Source organism: Equus asinus, chromosome 21 (genome assembly GCF_041296235.1).
Source record: "Equus asinus isolate D_3611 breed Donkey chromosome 21, EquAss-T2T_v2, whole genome shotgun sequence".
NCBI classification, from domain to species: domain Eukaryota; kingdom Metazoa; phylum Chordata; class Mammalia; order Perissodactyla; family Equidae; genus Equus; species Equus asinus.
Window position 1 is genome coordinate 29067853 of NC_091810.1, and position 17441 is coordinate 29085293.

The 17441-nt window shown below is 41.9% G+C and overlaps 1 protein-coding gene across 1 annotated transcript in view; it reads right to left on the minus strand.

Annotated features, from left to right (window-relative positions):
- GXYLT2 (glucoside xylosyltransferase 2) overlaps nt 1-17441 on the minus strand; it is an 84471-nt gene that overhangs the window by 14852 nt on the left and 52178 nt on the right. The window contains exons 4-5 of the mRNA XM_044754885.2: nt 3708-3959; nt 2474-2597 (exon numbers count right to left, since the gene is read on the minus strand). Coding sequence (XP_044610820.2) covers nt 2474-2597; nt 3708-3959 — 376 coding nt within the window. The remainder of the gene's footprint in view (nt 1-2473; nt 2598-3707; nt 3960-17441) is intronic.

Below are 17441 nucleotides of genomic sequence, written 5' to 3' on the forward strand. Positions count from 1 at the left end.
TTAGCTAATGACTTTTAAACACATTTTAAATAGCAGTTACTGGCTATCGAAGGCTACAAAAATAACAACATTCCAGACATGTGCTCAGATTTTATGTGCATTGCTTCACCCATGGCGACCCAAAGGACCATAACAACAAGCACGTTTGTCTCTTGTGGCCGGGCCAATCTTCTCTCCCTCTCTCCTTTCCGGGGATAAAAGTGACAAATCTTTTTTTCACATACAGTTTGTTCTGGTTTATGGAAAGTGCTTACAATCAATATAAGCAAAGAGAAAGCTAACAGTGGTATCCCCAGATTTCAGTTCAAAGATCTCACGTTTAATAAAGTATGAAACAGGGAAATGCAGGCCACACGAGGAACAATCACAGAGTTTCCTAATCCTCACAGATGGAAAGCTGGCGAACTTGATTATTTACTTGATACTGCTCAGAACCAGCATTTAGAACAACTTCATAATTATTTTATAATATTCTTGTACCCAGTGGATCTAAGACGGGGGAGTGTCGAAGGTGTTAAACTCAGCTGGTTTTCAGCTCCAATTAAAGACAAGGGGCTTGTGTCTAACTGCAAAGCTGCCATGACTGCCTTCGAGGATTATTTACCCACTGATCACGTCCTCAAATAATCTGCGACAGGCTAAGAGGATTTCTGGGGAGGCAACCGTGTGAATCTTTCGAATTCCTCAGTTTGGGAATACGGATAGATAAGCTTATGGAAGATAGTTTTAGCCAAAAGGACAGAAATATACACAGCAGAGAGATACATTTTGGGACATCTGCCCAGCTCTCTAGGATCCCCCGTCTCTGAGAACTTCCCCTCTCCCCCAAATACACAGGGCTGGAGTTGGAGAGGCCTGGGTTAGTACTCCTGCCCTGGCATTCACTAGGTGTGCTGCAAATTATTTAACTCTCTTTCCTTTGGTAGCTTTGTCTGTAAAATGGGGATTATATTCTCAGGGTTATTGTGAAGACTAAATAAAATAATGCTTAGAACAGCATCTGGCTCTTAGTAAGTAATAAACGTCAGCCATTATTCCTCAGCTTCATGCTCGTGGCCGAGCTGACCCACACTGGAACCATATGATTTCTCCCCTTGGAATCTGGAACTGGGATGAAGTTAGTCTTTCTGAGCGGCTGGACCTGGAGTATGAAACCTTAGTCCTTTGCTTTGAGGCCTGAGGAGCAGAGAATGAGTCTACAAAGAGAAGGAAAAACAGCCTCAACGGGAGAAAGAAAGTCCAACCTGGGCTCCCCATCGTTTTCCTTTTCTGTTTCAGGTCCTGGGCAGAGCCCGCTGGCCTCTCTACCTTGGTTTCTATGGGACACCAGTTTGCTCATAAAAAAGTATCCTTGGTGCTTCAACTAACTCCATGGGTCTTTTATTTGCGGCCAAGAGTCCTAACTAACACATCTACACCTAGAAAAAAGATGAAATCCGCTTAAGAAGGAAAAGGAGGGGGAAAACAGACTTTAAATTTCCTGTTGCTATCAGGGTGAAATGGATTAAAACACGCCACGAGTCAATGGCCAAGACATTCCCTTCACCTAATGAATTACTATTGGGAATCTTTCCCAGAAACTCTGTTTATCAACCTGCTTTTTTTCTTTTCCAGGATTTGTTTCTTTTTGATCCAAAGGCGTAGGAGATTAGGTTTTATTTCAGAATTTTGTTAAAAAACAAATAAAGGTATATAGGGGGTGCTTCCAGGGTAACATGAAATCATAGGCAGAAGTCTTTAAACAGGAGTCTCTATTTCAGGATTTTTTACAGACAAAAGAAAGGCCTGAGTAGGTGGGGGTAAGCAGTGATTTTTTTTCCCCAAAGATCTTTCTCAAGGAGAAAACATGGTTTTGATTTTAACAACACAAAATAAGGTTTTAGCAAAGAAGAAAGACAAGGACATTTTATTAGCTTTAGGTGTCAATCTAAAAACACAGACCAGAAATTTCCATCATCCTTTCTCCCTCAGCCCCACCAAATCATTGACTTAACAATCTAAGAAGAATTTCTCTTGCCCCAGATGAAAAGAAAAAGGCACTGGGGAATCCAAGTCCTTAATCTAGGCTTTTAACCCTGAACAAGTCACTTACTTAACTACAAGGATCCCAAGAATCAATTGCCTTCAATCTAGCCATTGTTCAGGCGCTGGAGGGCCTCGTGCCTAGATTATAATGTTTTCATTTAGTTCTGTGCCTCCCATTAATTTTGACTGTACTTCTTAGAAGAGTGGTGCAGCAAAATCGAAATGATATTCTTGAAAAATGGAATCCAGTGTTGGAGGTTTCAACATTTGGTCTTTTGTGTCAGCAGCACAAGGACCCACCCCCGTGAAATACCCAGGGGGGCGGATGAAAGGGCCCACTTCCCCGGGGAACACAGGGGCAATGCAAGCCTCTCAGTAGCTGGAATGTGCTCTGCAGGGTGAGGTGGGCGTCCTCCCACACATACAGCATTCTTGAAAGAGAACCTACCTGGATTGAAATAAAAAATAATATTTAATAAGTCCTGGTCTCCCCACGTGATGGCATTCTTGTACTTCTGGTACAGAGGGTACAACATGTCTTCCCACGCCAAGCCTGTTGGAATCATGCTGTTCTGGAAAAGAGAAAACCATCAGAGCAGCTGAGGCAAAGCAAATACATCTTGTCTGCTGAGAAACAATGGAGAGAGACTGGTTTTCCCCACCCGCCAGGAGTGAAGCAAAGAAAGGAAGGGTCCTGCTGGCTGCAAGGCAGAGGACAAAGCCAAACTAGGACTGTCGATCGCAGGGTTTTGCCAGATGCACACACAGATACTAAATGGACCAGGAACTGATCCTCAGAAAACCATGCCCCCAATTCCATCTCTTTCTTATGCTTAATTCTTGCCTCTGAAGTGAAGGAACAAAATACAGAGAGCAGAATTAAGGCATCTGAAGGAAAAAAACCCTTTCTTTGTTTTAAAGTAATTATTTGCTTTTAAAATAAAAGCAACACCTTCACAGACTACTCAAACAGCATACAAAGATCTAAAATACAAAAGTAAAAGTACTCTTCCTCCATCCTCCTACAATACCCACTCCCACTTGCCCTAGAAGCATCCACAATGAACATTTCATGGCCTGTTAGGTATTTTTCTGGAAATTTCTAAGGCATAAAAGGGAACGAATACACTCTACAGTATCATGCTTTGTTGCATTTTAATTTTTTCACTTAATTTTCTTTAGAGATCTTGCTTATCTCACTCATAGATGTACCTGATTCTTTTAAATAGGAAGATAATCTTTTTTTTGACTAGTTGTCTACTGATGTTCATTTAGATTCTTTCCAATTCTCTGCCAGGATAAAAGATGAGGCCATGAACAGCCTTGTACAAACATCTCTGTGTACTTGTGTAAATATATTCCTAGGGTAATTCCAATAAATTTTCCACGGTTTTTCAAGTCTTCGATACACACAGCGTTCGAACGTTAGGGAATTCATAAATGCAACATAACATTCCCAAATAGGAGCTCTATTGAAACTTAAAATTCCATAAGCACCTGGGCTCTTCCTGAACAAACAAATATTCCAGAATTTTCCAAATACTTTTTTCTTCCCTGGCTTTTTCTATCCTCACCTATAAGCCACCTACTTCCAAAATCAGCACAGTGACAGTCTTGGAATGTCACTGTTGAAAAGACAAAGTCTCGATTTTTAAACAAGGAAATATAAAATACTTCCTTACCTTGAACTGGGCACTTCTTATACGAGTTAAATTCATCAGCATGACTCCGGAATTAAGTCCCGTGGAGCCATAGAAAGGGTGCCGAGCAAAGCGGCTGTACCAGCCAATCTTGGGGATTTCATGCTCGGGGGCCATGGCTGCAAGCTGGGTGGAATTAAATTGCCTCAGAAGCTTCCAGATGTCATCCACAGGTCTCAGAAAGAGAACATCGGTGTCCACATAGAGAAGGGAGTCCACATCCTTTAAAATCACCTTTGTGTGTATTGGGGGAGGAGGAAGAAAACAAGAGCAAGTCAGAAACTAAGAAAATGGTCTGATGTCTTGACGATGCCATTGCTTAATGTTGAATTATAGAAAGGGGGCCACTCTTAGCTCCCATTTCAACTTTCTCCTCCTTTAACTTGACGGATAGGTGTCAATCAAGGGGCCGAGACTCACAGGAAGATAAATCTTGATCCAGATCAGCCCAAATCCAGGACCTGGACCGTATCTGGCAAGGGTAGACCTTTCAGACAAATGAAAATCTCACAAATTGCTGTGGCTCTCTCTTCTACTCTCATCCTCCACCAAGGCCATCTGTCTGTCTTTCTCAGTTTTTTCTTGGAACATCTAGGTCTGGCGTTAGACAACTTGAAGTGGACAATCTTTAGGCCAGCTGATGCCAGGCCTCGGGGTAAATACTGTCTGTGGATCCATTTCTTCTAGTGTTGATGGCTACGGCTCTGCATCTTTTTGACATGATACTTTCAGCTAAAATTTGGACTTGGGAATAGGCAAAGCAAGTCACTGGCCAGCTTTGCTTGCAGATCAAGGATTGGCAAACTGTTCCTCTAAAGGGCCAGATAGTAAATATTTTAGGCTGTGTTGCAACTACTCAACTCTGCTGTTGTAGCATGAAAGCAGCCAGCGACAATATATAAACCAATGGACGAAACTATGTTTCAATAAAACTTTATTTAGGGACTGAAATTTGAATTTCATCTAATTTTCAGACGTCATAAAGTCTTCTTTTGATTTTTTTCAAACATATGAAATGTAAAAGCCATTCTTAGCCCATGGGCTGTGGTTTGCTGACCTCTGTTGTAGGTCATTCAATCCAGCCACCTTAAGTAAATGAGTTCCCCTGTGCTAACTGCTTAGCTCACCAGAATTTTGCCCTGGGGTTTGAGACTTCAAAGCCTTAATTAGAAATAGTGTTATTTGCCGTGTTTTGCCATTGTTCCCCAAATTTAGGGGCAGCTTAACCAAGGAAAGATTTGAATTTTCCTGGATCCCTTGTATAATATCATCCTAACACCATAACAACACTTGTTAGGGCCTAAACATCTGTGTCTTTCCAAAATTCATATGTTGAAGCCCCATCCCCAATGTGATGGTATTTGGAGATGGGTGCTTTGGGAGGTAATTAGGGTAAGATGAGGTCATGAGGGTGGAGCCCTTGTGATGGGACTATGCCCTTATAAGAGACATCAGAGACTTGGCTGTTCCAAGAAGAAATTAAGAGAGAAAGATAGATGGCCTGACTGGAGGACACAAGAGAGAGCCACAGTAATTAGCTGATGTTTTTATTCTTTTGAAAGTTCATCCTCTACCAGAGAGCTTGCTTCCTCTCTCTCTACCATGGGAGAACACAACAAGCAGGCAGCTGTCTGCAAGCCAGGAGGAGGGCTCTCCCCAGAACCCGACCATGCCGACATCTTGATCTCAGACTTCCAGCCTCCAGAACTATGAGAAAATACATACTGGGTGCTGTTTACGCCACTCAGTTTACGGTATTTTATGACAAGCTGACAGAGACAACACTCCATTGGGATCCCCAATAGTTGAGATTGATGAACACGGCACTATAAGATACACGTATCACAAAATTTCAGTCTTGAATAATTGCAAAGCTGACATGATTAGCAGCAGGATCTATCTTTCCTTCTTCATATACCAGAGGAAGAGATTTTATAAACCAATAAAATGAAATTCAAAATAATGATCATCCACCATTTCATAAAAGAAGATTATCTTGACATCCATCTTAAAAACCTGATCCTAATTTCAGAATTAGGATGAATTCTTTAAGTTGAATACACAAACTTTAAAAAAATCTCCCATATTATCCTCACTTTTTCTTCTTATTTTGCCATGGAAGGGTAAAAACTTTGCTATAGATTAGCACCAGACTGCTGACTTTTTCTTTTTTTAAATCTCAACTCCAGAGTACTGTGGAAGAAAGGCAAACTCTCTACAGAAGTATTAGTAAGTGCATGTTATGATATCAATTATGTATCACATGTAAATACAGCTATGATGTGCTGCACGCCCAAGACCATCCCAAGGACTCAAGGTCCTGTCAATCTTATTTCACTGGGAAGGAAAACTAACACACAAAAAAGTGTTCTGTCCAAGTTAATGCTAATGATTGCTGGATTTGGGCTAATAAGGTTACAGCAAGGTAAAGTCACTTTTTGGAATGTGTTTAAGAGAATAAGAGACTGCATGGTATTCCAATAAAAAGCTAATTTAGAATTACAGAATCAGAGGGGAAGAGAAAGCTATTTCAACCCATAAGAAATGGAATAAATTTCTCTTTATGGCTGATAAGCTAATAAAGCCTGAATAAAAGCATATGACATTAATGTTTTAATCAATTAAGGGTTATGCAGACATCTAACCCCAAAATTTAAGCTCACTGACTTGATTTTTTTTCTTGGTCTTAAATCATTATTATAGTTAAAGTTATCATTATTTTCTTCAATAAAATAAATATGTCACTACCCCTCATCGAAACAAAAAAGAAAACAAAAAAACTTGAAGGTCTGGAAAAGGGAAAACTAAAAAAAATGTGACGGATGGCGGTATTCCACCATGAAGCTACAGGCAGTATTTTTAATCTGGAGAGACAAAGACGAAAAAGTTGCATCAGAAATCTATAAAATCAGAGTAATCTTAAATAGGGTAAAATTTTTATTTAAGTAACACCATACTATTTGACATGTAGATTGCTCCCACTTTTTTTACATAAACAACACTACCCTGGGTGTATTTTTAGGGAAAATTTTAGGCATATAACGTGGCATTTCTTTCCTTTGAACTTAGCACATGTTTACATGGTTCAAAAATAAAACGATATTAAAGTAAATTCATTGACAGCTATTCCTCCCTGTCCTTCTGTCACCAGGTCCCCTCCTTAGACGTAACCAATGTTATTGGATTGCTCTGTGTGGTGCACAGACATTTTATGCATGTAACAAAAATAGCCATGCAGATACAATTCCCTCTTTTATGCTACAAATGGTAGCATGGCACACACGATACCATCAGCCTGCTTGTCCTTGTTTAAACAAGACAACAAATGTAGGAGGGCTTTCCATATCAGTCATAGAGATTTGATTTATTATTTTTTATGTCTGTATAGAATCCTGTTGTATGGATCTAGCATAATTTATCTAGTCACCTATGGTAGAGCATTTAGGTTCTTCTCAAGTTTTTGTTATTACAAGCAATGTCACAATGAAAAACCTCCTCGTCTTAATTCATTTCAAATACATACGAGCGTGTCTGTAGGAGAAATTTATTAAAATATAATTCCTTAGTCAAAGAATACATGCATGTGTAAATTTGATAGATATTGCCAAACCACCTCCCTAAAAGTGGACCAATTTAGGCTTCCACCAGCAATGTGAGAGGGTGCCTCTCCCCCTCATCTTCTCCGTATGATCAGACTTCAGGGTTCTGGTCTACAAGGAGGCACACCTCAGAGGGTCCTGGTCTAACAACTCAATTTAGTTCCTAATTTCCTACCAGTCTTGCTCTGGTGGGCTGGCCTGGGGTCCAGCACTGTGGCAGGAGGTGACGCAAGTCTGGAAGACAAGCCAAGAGATTTGCAGAACTCTTGAATAACAATGCTGGTTCCCACCAGATGCAAACACGCAGGCTCAGAACCGAGTCCTCATGGGCGGGAGGCCCTCCACACAGTCCTTCTCCAGAACCATGCCTAATCCCTGCTCTGATGAGCTTTGATGCTGGAGACACACGTTTTGGACTAGGTCTGAGGGACAAGGAAGAAAAACTTACCAATAAATTTATGGCTACAGCTTTTGGTAAACTTGTGAGTCTTCAGCTAAGATGGCAAGTCCATTTCAGCCTAAACTAGAGATCGCAAACTACAGCCTGTGGGTCAAATGCAGCCCCTGGATGGATTTTTAAAAAATACATAGCCTTTTTAAAAAATTTGAATTTGTGGCCTTTTTTTTTTGCTGAGGAAGATTAGCCCTGAGCTAACATCTGTTCCAATCTTCCTTTATTTTTTATGTGGGACACTGCCACAGCATGGCTGACAAGTGGTGTAAGTCCGTGCCTGGGATCTGAACCCAAAAACCCAGGCCACCGAAGCGGAACATACCAAACAACCACTAGGCCACAGGGCCAGCCCCAAGTTGCCAACATTTTTTAAAAACTGGAGATTTCTCAAAAGTATCTGAATTTCTGTCTTCTTTTGAAAAAATCTATAGCTCAGGCAAGAACAGCCTGAATCCTACAAGGGAAAAATCTGCTAGTGCTTAGCCACAGGCACCCCCCTGTGTTCTCTGTTCATTCAGATAATTAACACTTACGGAGGGTCCACCAGGTACCAAGTGTGAACAGCAGTGACCAAGACAGGCAAAAACCTCTGTCATCATGAGAGAGCTGGATAACAAACCAGATAAATATAGCAATTATATAAGATATAAGCAGGTGGAAAATAGAGCAGAAAAAAGGGCCAGGGTTTCGGGTCTGGAGGAGTTTGCAATTTTAAATGCGGCCGTTGGGAAGGTCTCACTCAGAAGGAGATGAGCAAGAAGAGCAGGGGGCTGCTGCGGCTGGAGCACACTGAGCAACAGGAAGAAGAGTTCGAGGAGAGGCTGGACAGGTAAAAGTGAGCCGGTCCCTTTGGGCTTTGTTTGTCCTCGGAAGAACTTCAGCTTGTACTCTGAGATGGGAGCCACTGGCGAGCTTTCGACAGAGGAGTGACACGATCCGACTTCACTGAAATGGCCACTGTGGAGGCTGCGCTGACAGCAGACAATTGGGGAGCACAAGGGAAGCGGGCCAACCAATTAGGATGCTATTTTAATAACTCAGGCGAGATGCAATGGTAGCTTGGCCCAGGTGGTAACAACCCAGGGAGTGAGCGGTTGAATCCTAAACATAGTTTGAAGATAGAGCCAATAGGATATCCTGACAGAGGGGATGTGGAATATGAGAGTCAGAGAAAAGTCAAGGGCAACTCTAAGGATTTTAACCTGAGCAACAGGTGCGATGAAGTCATCTTCAACTGAGATTGCACCTGCCGTGTGTCATTCCCGAGTTACCTGTCTGGCCCTTGCGGGAACGTGCTGGAGTTTGCAGCGGCTGGAGTGCAGCTCCCTGCCTCCTCCTCTGCATGTGCCCTCCCTGAAATGTACAGAAGCCCATGGCGGGCCTGGGAAGGGATCCATTGACGGTGGGTTTCTGGGGTGATGGTCGCATCACCTTATTCTTGACAACATAGGTAGTCACACAAGTGTGAGCTTGTTAAATAAGCATACAGAGCTTTGATGTGCTCTTTTTGGTATGTGGATCATACTTCAAATCAGACACACAAAAGTAGCCCTAATGGCACGTCTCAGGGAGGTAATAGAGGGTGGCCCTTAAGAATCTTGAGTCTGGCATTCCTGAGTTCAAATCTCAGCAGCATGGTCCCCTAGCCCTGTGACTCTGGACAAACTCCTCAGTCTTTCCAGGCCTCGGCTACCCCTTTACAGAATGTGGAAAGCAATACCACCACCTCTCTCCTGGTGTTGTCACAATGACCCAGTGAAATTAAACCCACGTGGTACTCAGTACAGTGGCTGCTACATACTCAGTACTCAATAAACAGCAGCGTTGTTACTGTAAGAAGTCTCTGTTTTCCCTTTTAAAGTGTCAAGTGTCATTAGTCACCCTTCGCATCAACGCCCACAGCACTTCAGAACATCAAAAAACCTTTTATATAGTCAGAGTCAAGCAGAGAAGAAATGAAGTTTTTGAACTTTTCTATTATAATCCACTTATTACCTTGACTGAAAACAAGACCATAAGGCCTTTGTACTCTTTATCTGAGAAAATAAAAGACAAGGAAAAACTCACACTCTTTCTATACCATTGCATCTCTGGAGGCTAATTCCACAGCAATTATTGCCGGTATTAATTTGAAGAGGATCATTGTTGCCCACGTTATAATGGTAAGAGGAATATTTACTGAAAGGATATAAAATTAGCCATTCTAATTCCCTTATGGAAATTAGTCAGCACTAGAAATGAAGCATTTGTTTTGTTAGAGAAGGGGAAAAAAGGCAGCACACAATAGCTATTTGTGCCCAACGCTGCTGGCTGTGACGGGTGTTCCTGCTCCAGCTCCATTTACTGCCCGGACCTGGGCAGCTGCCTCCAGTGGACCCTGCTGGCTCTTTGTACCAGGTGAGGACCAAAGCCGGCCACAGGCAGCAAGATTATCAGGGGCTCTGTGGCTCACCCTCAAGTTCGTTTTGCTCCAACTCTGTTCTGACTTTGACAGTACAACTTGGTGGTTGAAAGTTTTGGGTTTGAAATCTAACTACCTGTGTTCAAATTCCGTTTCCACTAGCAGGTGTATGGTCTTGGGTAAGCTGCTCAAGCTTTCTGAGCCGTAATGTCCTCATGTTGTAAGTGGGATGGGTAACCCACTTTACAGTGCTGCTGGGATGATAAATGAGATAACGTGTGAGAAGCCCCTGGTACGCACATAGTCAGGACTCAATCAATGCTGTGTGATGTGCGCATCCCACTCTCATGAGGGCCAGGTTCCTTGACTCTCAGCCCAGGTAACAAGTAACCAGCTATAGTAGCAGCGGCAGTGGCAGTAGTGAAAGAATGAGGCGTAGTCCCTGTTGTCAAGGAGCTTTAAGGGGAGACAGATAAGAGCGAAGGCCAAGTGAGGTGTGGGTGACGATAGGGGTAGCACAGAAGCACACAGCAGGGCCCCTAAACTAGTCTGGCGTGAAAGCAGGGAAGACTTCCCAGAAGAAGTGACATCTAAACTGAGACATAAATAAGTAAAGGGCAGGGCAAAGAGTGTTGGAGGTAACGTGAAAAGGCGACCAAGAGAGCACGGCACAGGGAAGGATGGCAAGTTGCTTGGTGGCGCTGGAGCTTACAGAGAGAAGAGCCATGGGTGATGAGAGGGTAGGCTGGTGAAGAGGGCGGGGGCCTGATCAGGAGCTGTGCTGACCCATTTGGACTTGATCCTAAGAGCACCGGGGAGATGTTAAATGATGTGAGCCAGAAACCTTGATGTCTGATGCTTCCTCCCCTCCACATGGCCCACATCCGATCCTCAGCCAGTCCCATTGGCTCTACCTCCAAAATACCTCGGAATCTGCCCATTTCTCTCCCTCTCCACTGCCTCACCCTGAGTCCAGGGCACCACTACAGCTCCCCTGGAATTCTGGAAAGGTACGTTCACTGGTCTCACTGTGTCCACACTTGCCCCACTGTGGCCAGAGGGATTTTTAATTTCCAGTATTTCTTCTTTGACACATGGGTTATTTACAAGTGTGTCCTTTGATTTCCAACTATTTGGGATTTTCCAGACATCTTTTTGTTATTCATTTCTAATTTAATTCCCTTGTAGTCAGGGAGCATACTCTGCATGATGTCAATCCTCTCGAATTTGAGACTTGTTTTATGGCCGAGCATATGGTCTGGCTTGGTGAATGTTCCCTGTATGTTTGAAAAGAGTGTTGATTCTGCAGTTGCTGGGTGGAGGATTCCGCAAATTCTATAGCTGTCAATCAGGTTGTTTGGTTGATAGTGTTGTCAAGGACTTCTATGTCTTTACTGACTTTCTGTCTGTCTATTACAACCACAGGAGTCCATGGAGTTTTATCTTCAGACACAAAGAAAGAGGGGAGAAATGTGAAGTTACTGCAAATTCATTTACATCAACAGACATGATTTAGAAACCATCATTAATTTTCACACTAATCACAGTCAATTATCAAAAGAGGAGTGTTGAAGTCTCCAACTTGGATTGTGGATTCGTCTGTTTCTCTATTTGTCTAAGAATGGTTTTGCTTTATAGATTTGGAAGTTCTGTTACTAGGTGCACACTCATTTAGCATGGTCACATTTTCCAGAAGGATTGATCTTTATGCCATTATGAAATGCCCAGAGGGCTTTATTCCCCAATTATTTTATTGAGGTCATAATGGTTTACATTGTGTAATTTCAGGTGTACATTACTACTTATCAGCTTCTGTATAGACTGCATTGTGCTCACCACCAATAGTCTAATTTTTTTTTTTTGCTGAGGAAGATTAGCCTTAAGCTAACATCTATTCCAATCTTCCTCTACTTTATAAGTGAGTGGCTGCCATAGCATGGCTGACGAGTGGTGTAGGTCTGCACCTGGGATCCGAATCTGCGAACCCAGGCCACTGAAGTGGAGTGTGCTGAACTTAACCACTATGCCGTGGGGCCGGCCAGCCAATAGTCTAATTTTTATCCATCACTGTATGTATGTGCCCCTTTACCACTTTTGCTCATCCCCTAACCCCCTTCCCCTCTGGTAACCCCTAATCTATTCTCTTTATCCATGTGTTTGTTTATCTTCCACATATGAGTGAAATCACACAGTGTTTGTCTCCCTCTCTCTCTGGCTTATTTCACTTAAACATAATACCCTCAAGGTCCATCCATGTTGTTGCAAATAGGACGACTTTGTCTTTTTTATGGCTCAGTAGCATTCCATTGTGTATATATATATATATATATATATATATATATCCCACATCTTCTTATCCATTCATCAGTCAGTGGCACTTAGTTTGCTTCCACATCTTGGCTATTGTGAACAATGCTGCAATGAACATGGGGGTGCATGAATCTCTTTGTATTGTTGATTTCAATTTCTTTGGATAAATACCCAGTAGTGGGATAGTTGGGTCATATGGTATTTCTATTTTTAGTTTTTTGAGGAATCTCCACACTGTTTTCCATAGTGGCTGCACCAGTTTGCATTCCCACCAGCAGTGGATGAGGGTCCCTTTTTCTCCACATCCTCTCCAACATTTGTTATTTTTTGTCTTGGTGATTATAGCCATTCTAACAAGTGTAAGATGATATCTCATTGTAGCTTTTATTTGCATTTCCCTGATGATTAGTGATGTTGAACATCTTTTCATGTTCCCTTTGGCCATCTGTATATCTTCTTTGGAAAAATGTCAGTTCATACCCTCTGCCCATTTTTTAATCAGGTTGTTCGGGGTTTTCTTTTTGAGTTGTATGAGTTCTTTATATATTTTGGAGATTAACCCCTTGTTGCACATATGATTTGCAAATATTTTCTCCAAGTTGGTGGGTTGTCTTTTCATTTTTCTTCCTGGTTTCCTTTGCCTTGTAGAAACTCTTTAGTCTGGTGTAGTCCCATTTGTTAACTTTTTCTTGTGTTTCCCTTGTCTGAGTAGACATGGTATTTGAAACGATGCTGCAAAGACCAATGTCAAAGAGTGTACTGCCTATATTTTCTTTAAGGAGTTTTATGGTTTCAGGTCTTACATTCAAGTCTTTAATCCATTTTGAGTTGATTTTTGTGTATGTTGAAAGATAATGGTCTACTTTCATTCTTTTGCATGTGGCTGTCCAGTTTCCCTAACACCGTTTATTGAAGAGACTTTCCTTTCTCCATTGTAGGTTCTTGGCTCCTCTGTCAAAAGATTAACTGTCCATAGACGTGTGGTTTTATTTCTGGGCTTTCAGTTCTGTTTCATTGATCTGTGTGTCTGTTTTTGTACCAGTACCATGCTGTTTTGACTACTGTAGCTTTGTAGTATATTTTGAAGTCAGGGATTGTGATGCCTCCGGCTTTGTTCTCTTTTCTCAGGATTGCTTTAACTATTCACAGTCTTTTCTTGTTCAACACAAATTTTAGGATTCTTTGTCTCGTTTCCATGAAGAATGTCATTGGGATTCTGATTGGGATTGCATTGAATCTGTAGATTGCTTTAGGTAATATGGACATTTAGCTATGTTTTTTCTTCTAATTCATGTGCATGGAATATCTTTCCATTTCTTTATGTCATCTTTGATTTCTTTCAATAATGTCTTATAGCTTTCAGTGTATAGATCTTTCACCTCCTTGGTTAAATTTATTCCTAGATATTTTATTCTTTTTTTGTGTGATTGTAAATGAGATGGTATTCTTGAGTTCTCTTTCTGCTAGTTTGTTATTAGTGTATAGAAATGCAACTGATTTTTGTAAGTTGATTTTGTACCCTGAAACTTTGCTGTAGTTGTTGATTATTTCCAACAGTTTTCTGCTGGATTCTTTAAGGTTTTCTATATACAGGATCATGTCATCCACAAAAGGCAAGATTTTCACTTCTTCCTTTCCAATTTGGATACCTTTTATTTCTTCTTCTTGCCTAATTGCTCTGGCCCAAAACTCTAGTACTATGTTGAATAGGCGTGGTGAGAGTGGGCACCCTTGTCTTGTTCCTGTTCTCAGAGGGACGGCCTTCAGTTTTTTACCATTGAGTACAATGTTGGCTGTGGGTTTGTCAGACATGGCCTTTATTATGTTGACATACTTTCCTTATATACTCATTTTATTGAAAGCTTTTATCATAAGTGGCTGTTGGATCTTGTCAAATGCTTTCTCTGCATCTACTGAGACAATCATGTGGTTTTTGTTCCTTGTTTTGTTAATGTGGTGTGTCACATTGACTGATTCATGAATGTTGAACCATCCTTGCATCCCAGAGGGCTTTTTAAAGAACTTAATTAGAGGCTGCCACTTTCATCTTTACACCCCTCCAAGACTTTTCACTGCGCCGTAGTCACAGGTGTACCATGGTGCATAAAAGGCTCTGCAGGATGGACAAGCTGTGACCACCTCTCCAGCCGAGTCTTCTATTAGTGGTGTTCTTTCACCTCCTAGCCCAACCTAAGGCCCCAGAGCCTAAAGTTTTCATTATCATTCTGTTATGTCAAAGTCAGCAGAAGGTGGGGAGCAAAATGAACTTCATAGGGAGCCAATGAGCTCCTAATTCTCTTCCTGCCTACAGCAGAGTTTCCTCTGCAGGAGAATGCTCTGAAGTCTTTGCTTAGAAAGAAACTAACTATAAGTCCCCTCTTTCAGAAAGAAAACATAAAGTTGAAACTACGAATTTCTCATTTACAAAGGAATTGTCTTTTGGAATGTTTTCTCTCACTTCACTCCCAAAGTTTACAACATCTGAGGTAAAAAAGATGAGGTCCTCAAATGTGCTTAAAATTAGCATCATTATTGATTATGAAATACATGTGCAGCCCCTGATGCTTTCGTCACTTTCAAGGTTTGTGAACTATCATTTTAGATAATTGCCTAAAGAATCAAAACTACAATTAGTATGAAAATTAATGGTGTTCCCCACTCATACCTATTGGTGTAAATGAAGGAGCAGTAACTTCACATTTCTCCTCCCTTTCTGTGGGTCTGGAGGCTAAGTTCCATGGAGCTTCTGTGATTTAGGAGAAGCAACTTCCCAGGCCTGTTAGGGAAGTGCTACCCAGGCTCCCAGATGCGAGGCAGAGCTTTCCACTTACTATTCTCCAACACCCAGCTCTGACTCATCCTTAGATCAGAGCTCAGATGTCGCCTCCTCAGTAAGGCTTTCCCAGAGAGCTCCTTCCTCTCTACCTCCATGTCTCTTCATTGCAACATCTTACATACCTCTTTCTAGTACTTCTTACAACCAGTGGCCTTTGTTAAATTCTTTTCTTTTCTTTTTTTTTTTTTGAAGAAGATTAGCCCTGAGCTAACATCCACTGCCAATCCTGCACTTTTTTGCTGAGGAAGACTGGCCCTGAGCTAACATCCATGCCCATCTTCCTCTACTTTATATGTGGGATGCCTACCACAGCATGGCTTGCCAAGTGGTGCCATGTCCGTACCCGGGATGCGAAACAGTGAACCCTGGGCTGCCAAAGCAGAGCACGCGAACTTAACTGATGTGTCACCGGGCTGGCCCCTAAACTATTTTCTCATTGATTGCTTGTCTCCATTGATTACAAAAGAAGCTCCATGAGGGCAGGGACCTTCTGCATCTAGCTGACTTCTAAAGTTCGCGTACCCCACACAATGCCTAGCAGATATATCAGGCATCCAATAAACATTTCCACAAACTAAGGAATTCAACTGCTGACCTCTCTCAGAACCACTGCAACTTTCAATATGCTTCAAGGCTGATGGTAGAAGAGAAGGACGGGTCCCGAGAGATGAGAAGTCTGCGAACAACTGAAGTGGAGAAGACCCAAGTTCCTGAAGGGAAAACCAACTCAACACCTACCACACAGAACACCCTTCCTTTGCTGGTGTGTGGGGTCCAGTACGTCACCCTCCAGGCCTCTGTTGGCGGGACCGCTAGGTCGCTAAGTATGTTATTCCATTTCCTTACCTCTCTATCGTTTCTAACAGACCCTGAAAACTGAAGGAATAGAAAGGGGGCAGAGGGAGGGAAGGACGGAACAGAAGCAAAGAGGCCATTTAGACTCAAGTAGAACTGAACTCCGGGGGGCGGGGCGGGGAACCTTAGGAAAATGATGTTAGTGATAATCAGGAGAAGCAAAAAATATTTAAAGAGGGTTAAAGCAGGAGGCGGAAACAGAGAGGAGGAAAGGACAAGGTTTCAAGAGGAAGAAAAAAAGGAACACTTCTTTTTTCTTGCCAAGTGAAGACATCTGTTACATATATGAAAAAAACAAAGAGACCTGAATTTAACTAAAATAGCCGCAATTCATCTACACAGAACCAGCAAGTCAGTCTCCATATATCTTAAATCAGCTTATGAATAAAGGACCGATGCTCCCTATGGAAAGACACAAGACACACACACACTATTTCAGTTTGGGAAGATGAAAACATTCTGGAGATGGATGGCAGTGGTGGCTGCCCAGCAATGTGCAAGTCCTTAATGATAAATGGATAAAAACGTTTTATGTCATGTATATTTTACCAAAGTAAAAAATGGGAAAGAATAAAATACAGATATCATTCTTATATTTTTCAGTTAAAATAAAATTTGCTTTACGTAATGTACTCTATGGTGTTATTCACCCATTTCTGTCTTTATGAATTTTTACTTCCCTAAACCAAATACATTCGAGGAGTTTTTCTGTGGTAATCTTTCACTCCCACAATTTTACCAAGTCCCTTTCCTTTCTTTTTTCCTTTTCTTGTTTTGAGCACCAGTCATTGCTGCAGCACACACTTCTCCGGGCAAGGTGTCCACCGGGGCTGACCAAGAGGCCCTCTCTGCCGGGAGAGCAGGCTGGACAGCAGCCGCTCTGCTACCTGCCTCCTCTCTCCCACAGAGAGCTTGCTCCCGGGGGAAATTCCGGGGGAAATGTCTGGTGTCCCCGCTCCTCCTCATTCAATAGGAAGATAAATGGGAAAGAACAGAGCTTCCAGGGCCGAATGGACTTTCTCCTCCAGGATCAAAATTCCTAGTCCCCAAACCAAAATCAGAAAGGAAAGGGAAGTCTATATTTCAACACACATTTTCAATTTGATGAAAATAAGTTCTCTTTTCCTCCACCATTCTGTCATACTCTTTTTCAAAGAATGCACCCTGGACCTACGTTAAAGCAGCCTGTTCCAGAGACAATAATTATTGAGGAAAGGGAGAAAGCCAGATAATAAGGAATATTTCCACTGACTGCTGGGTA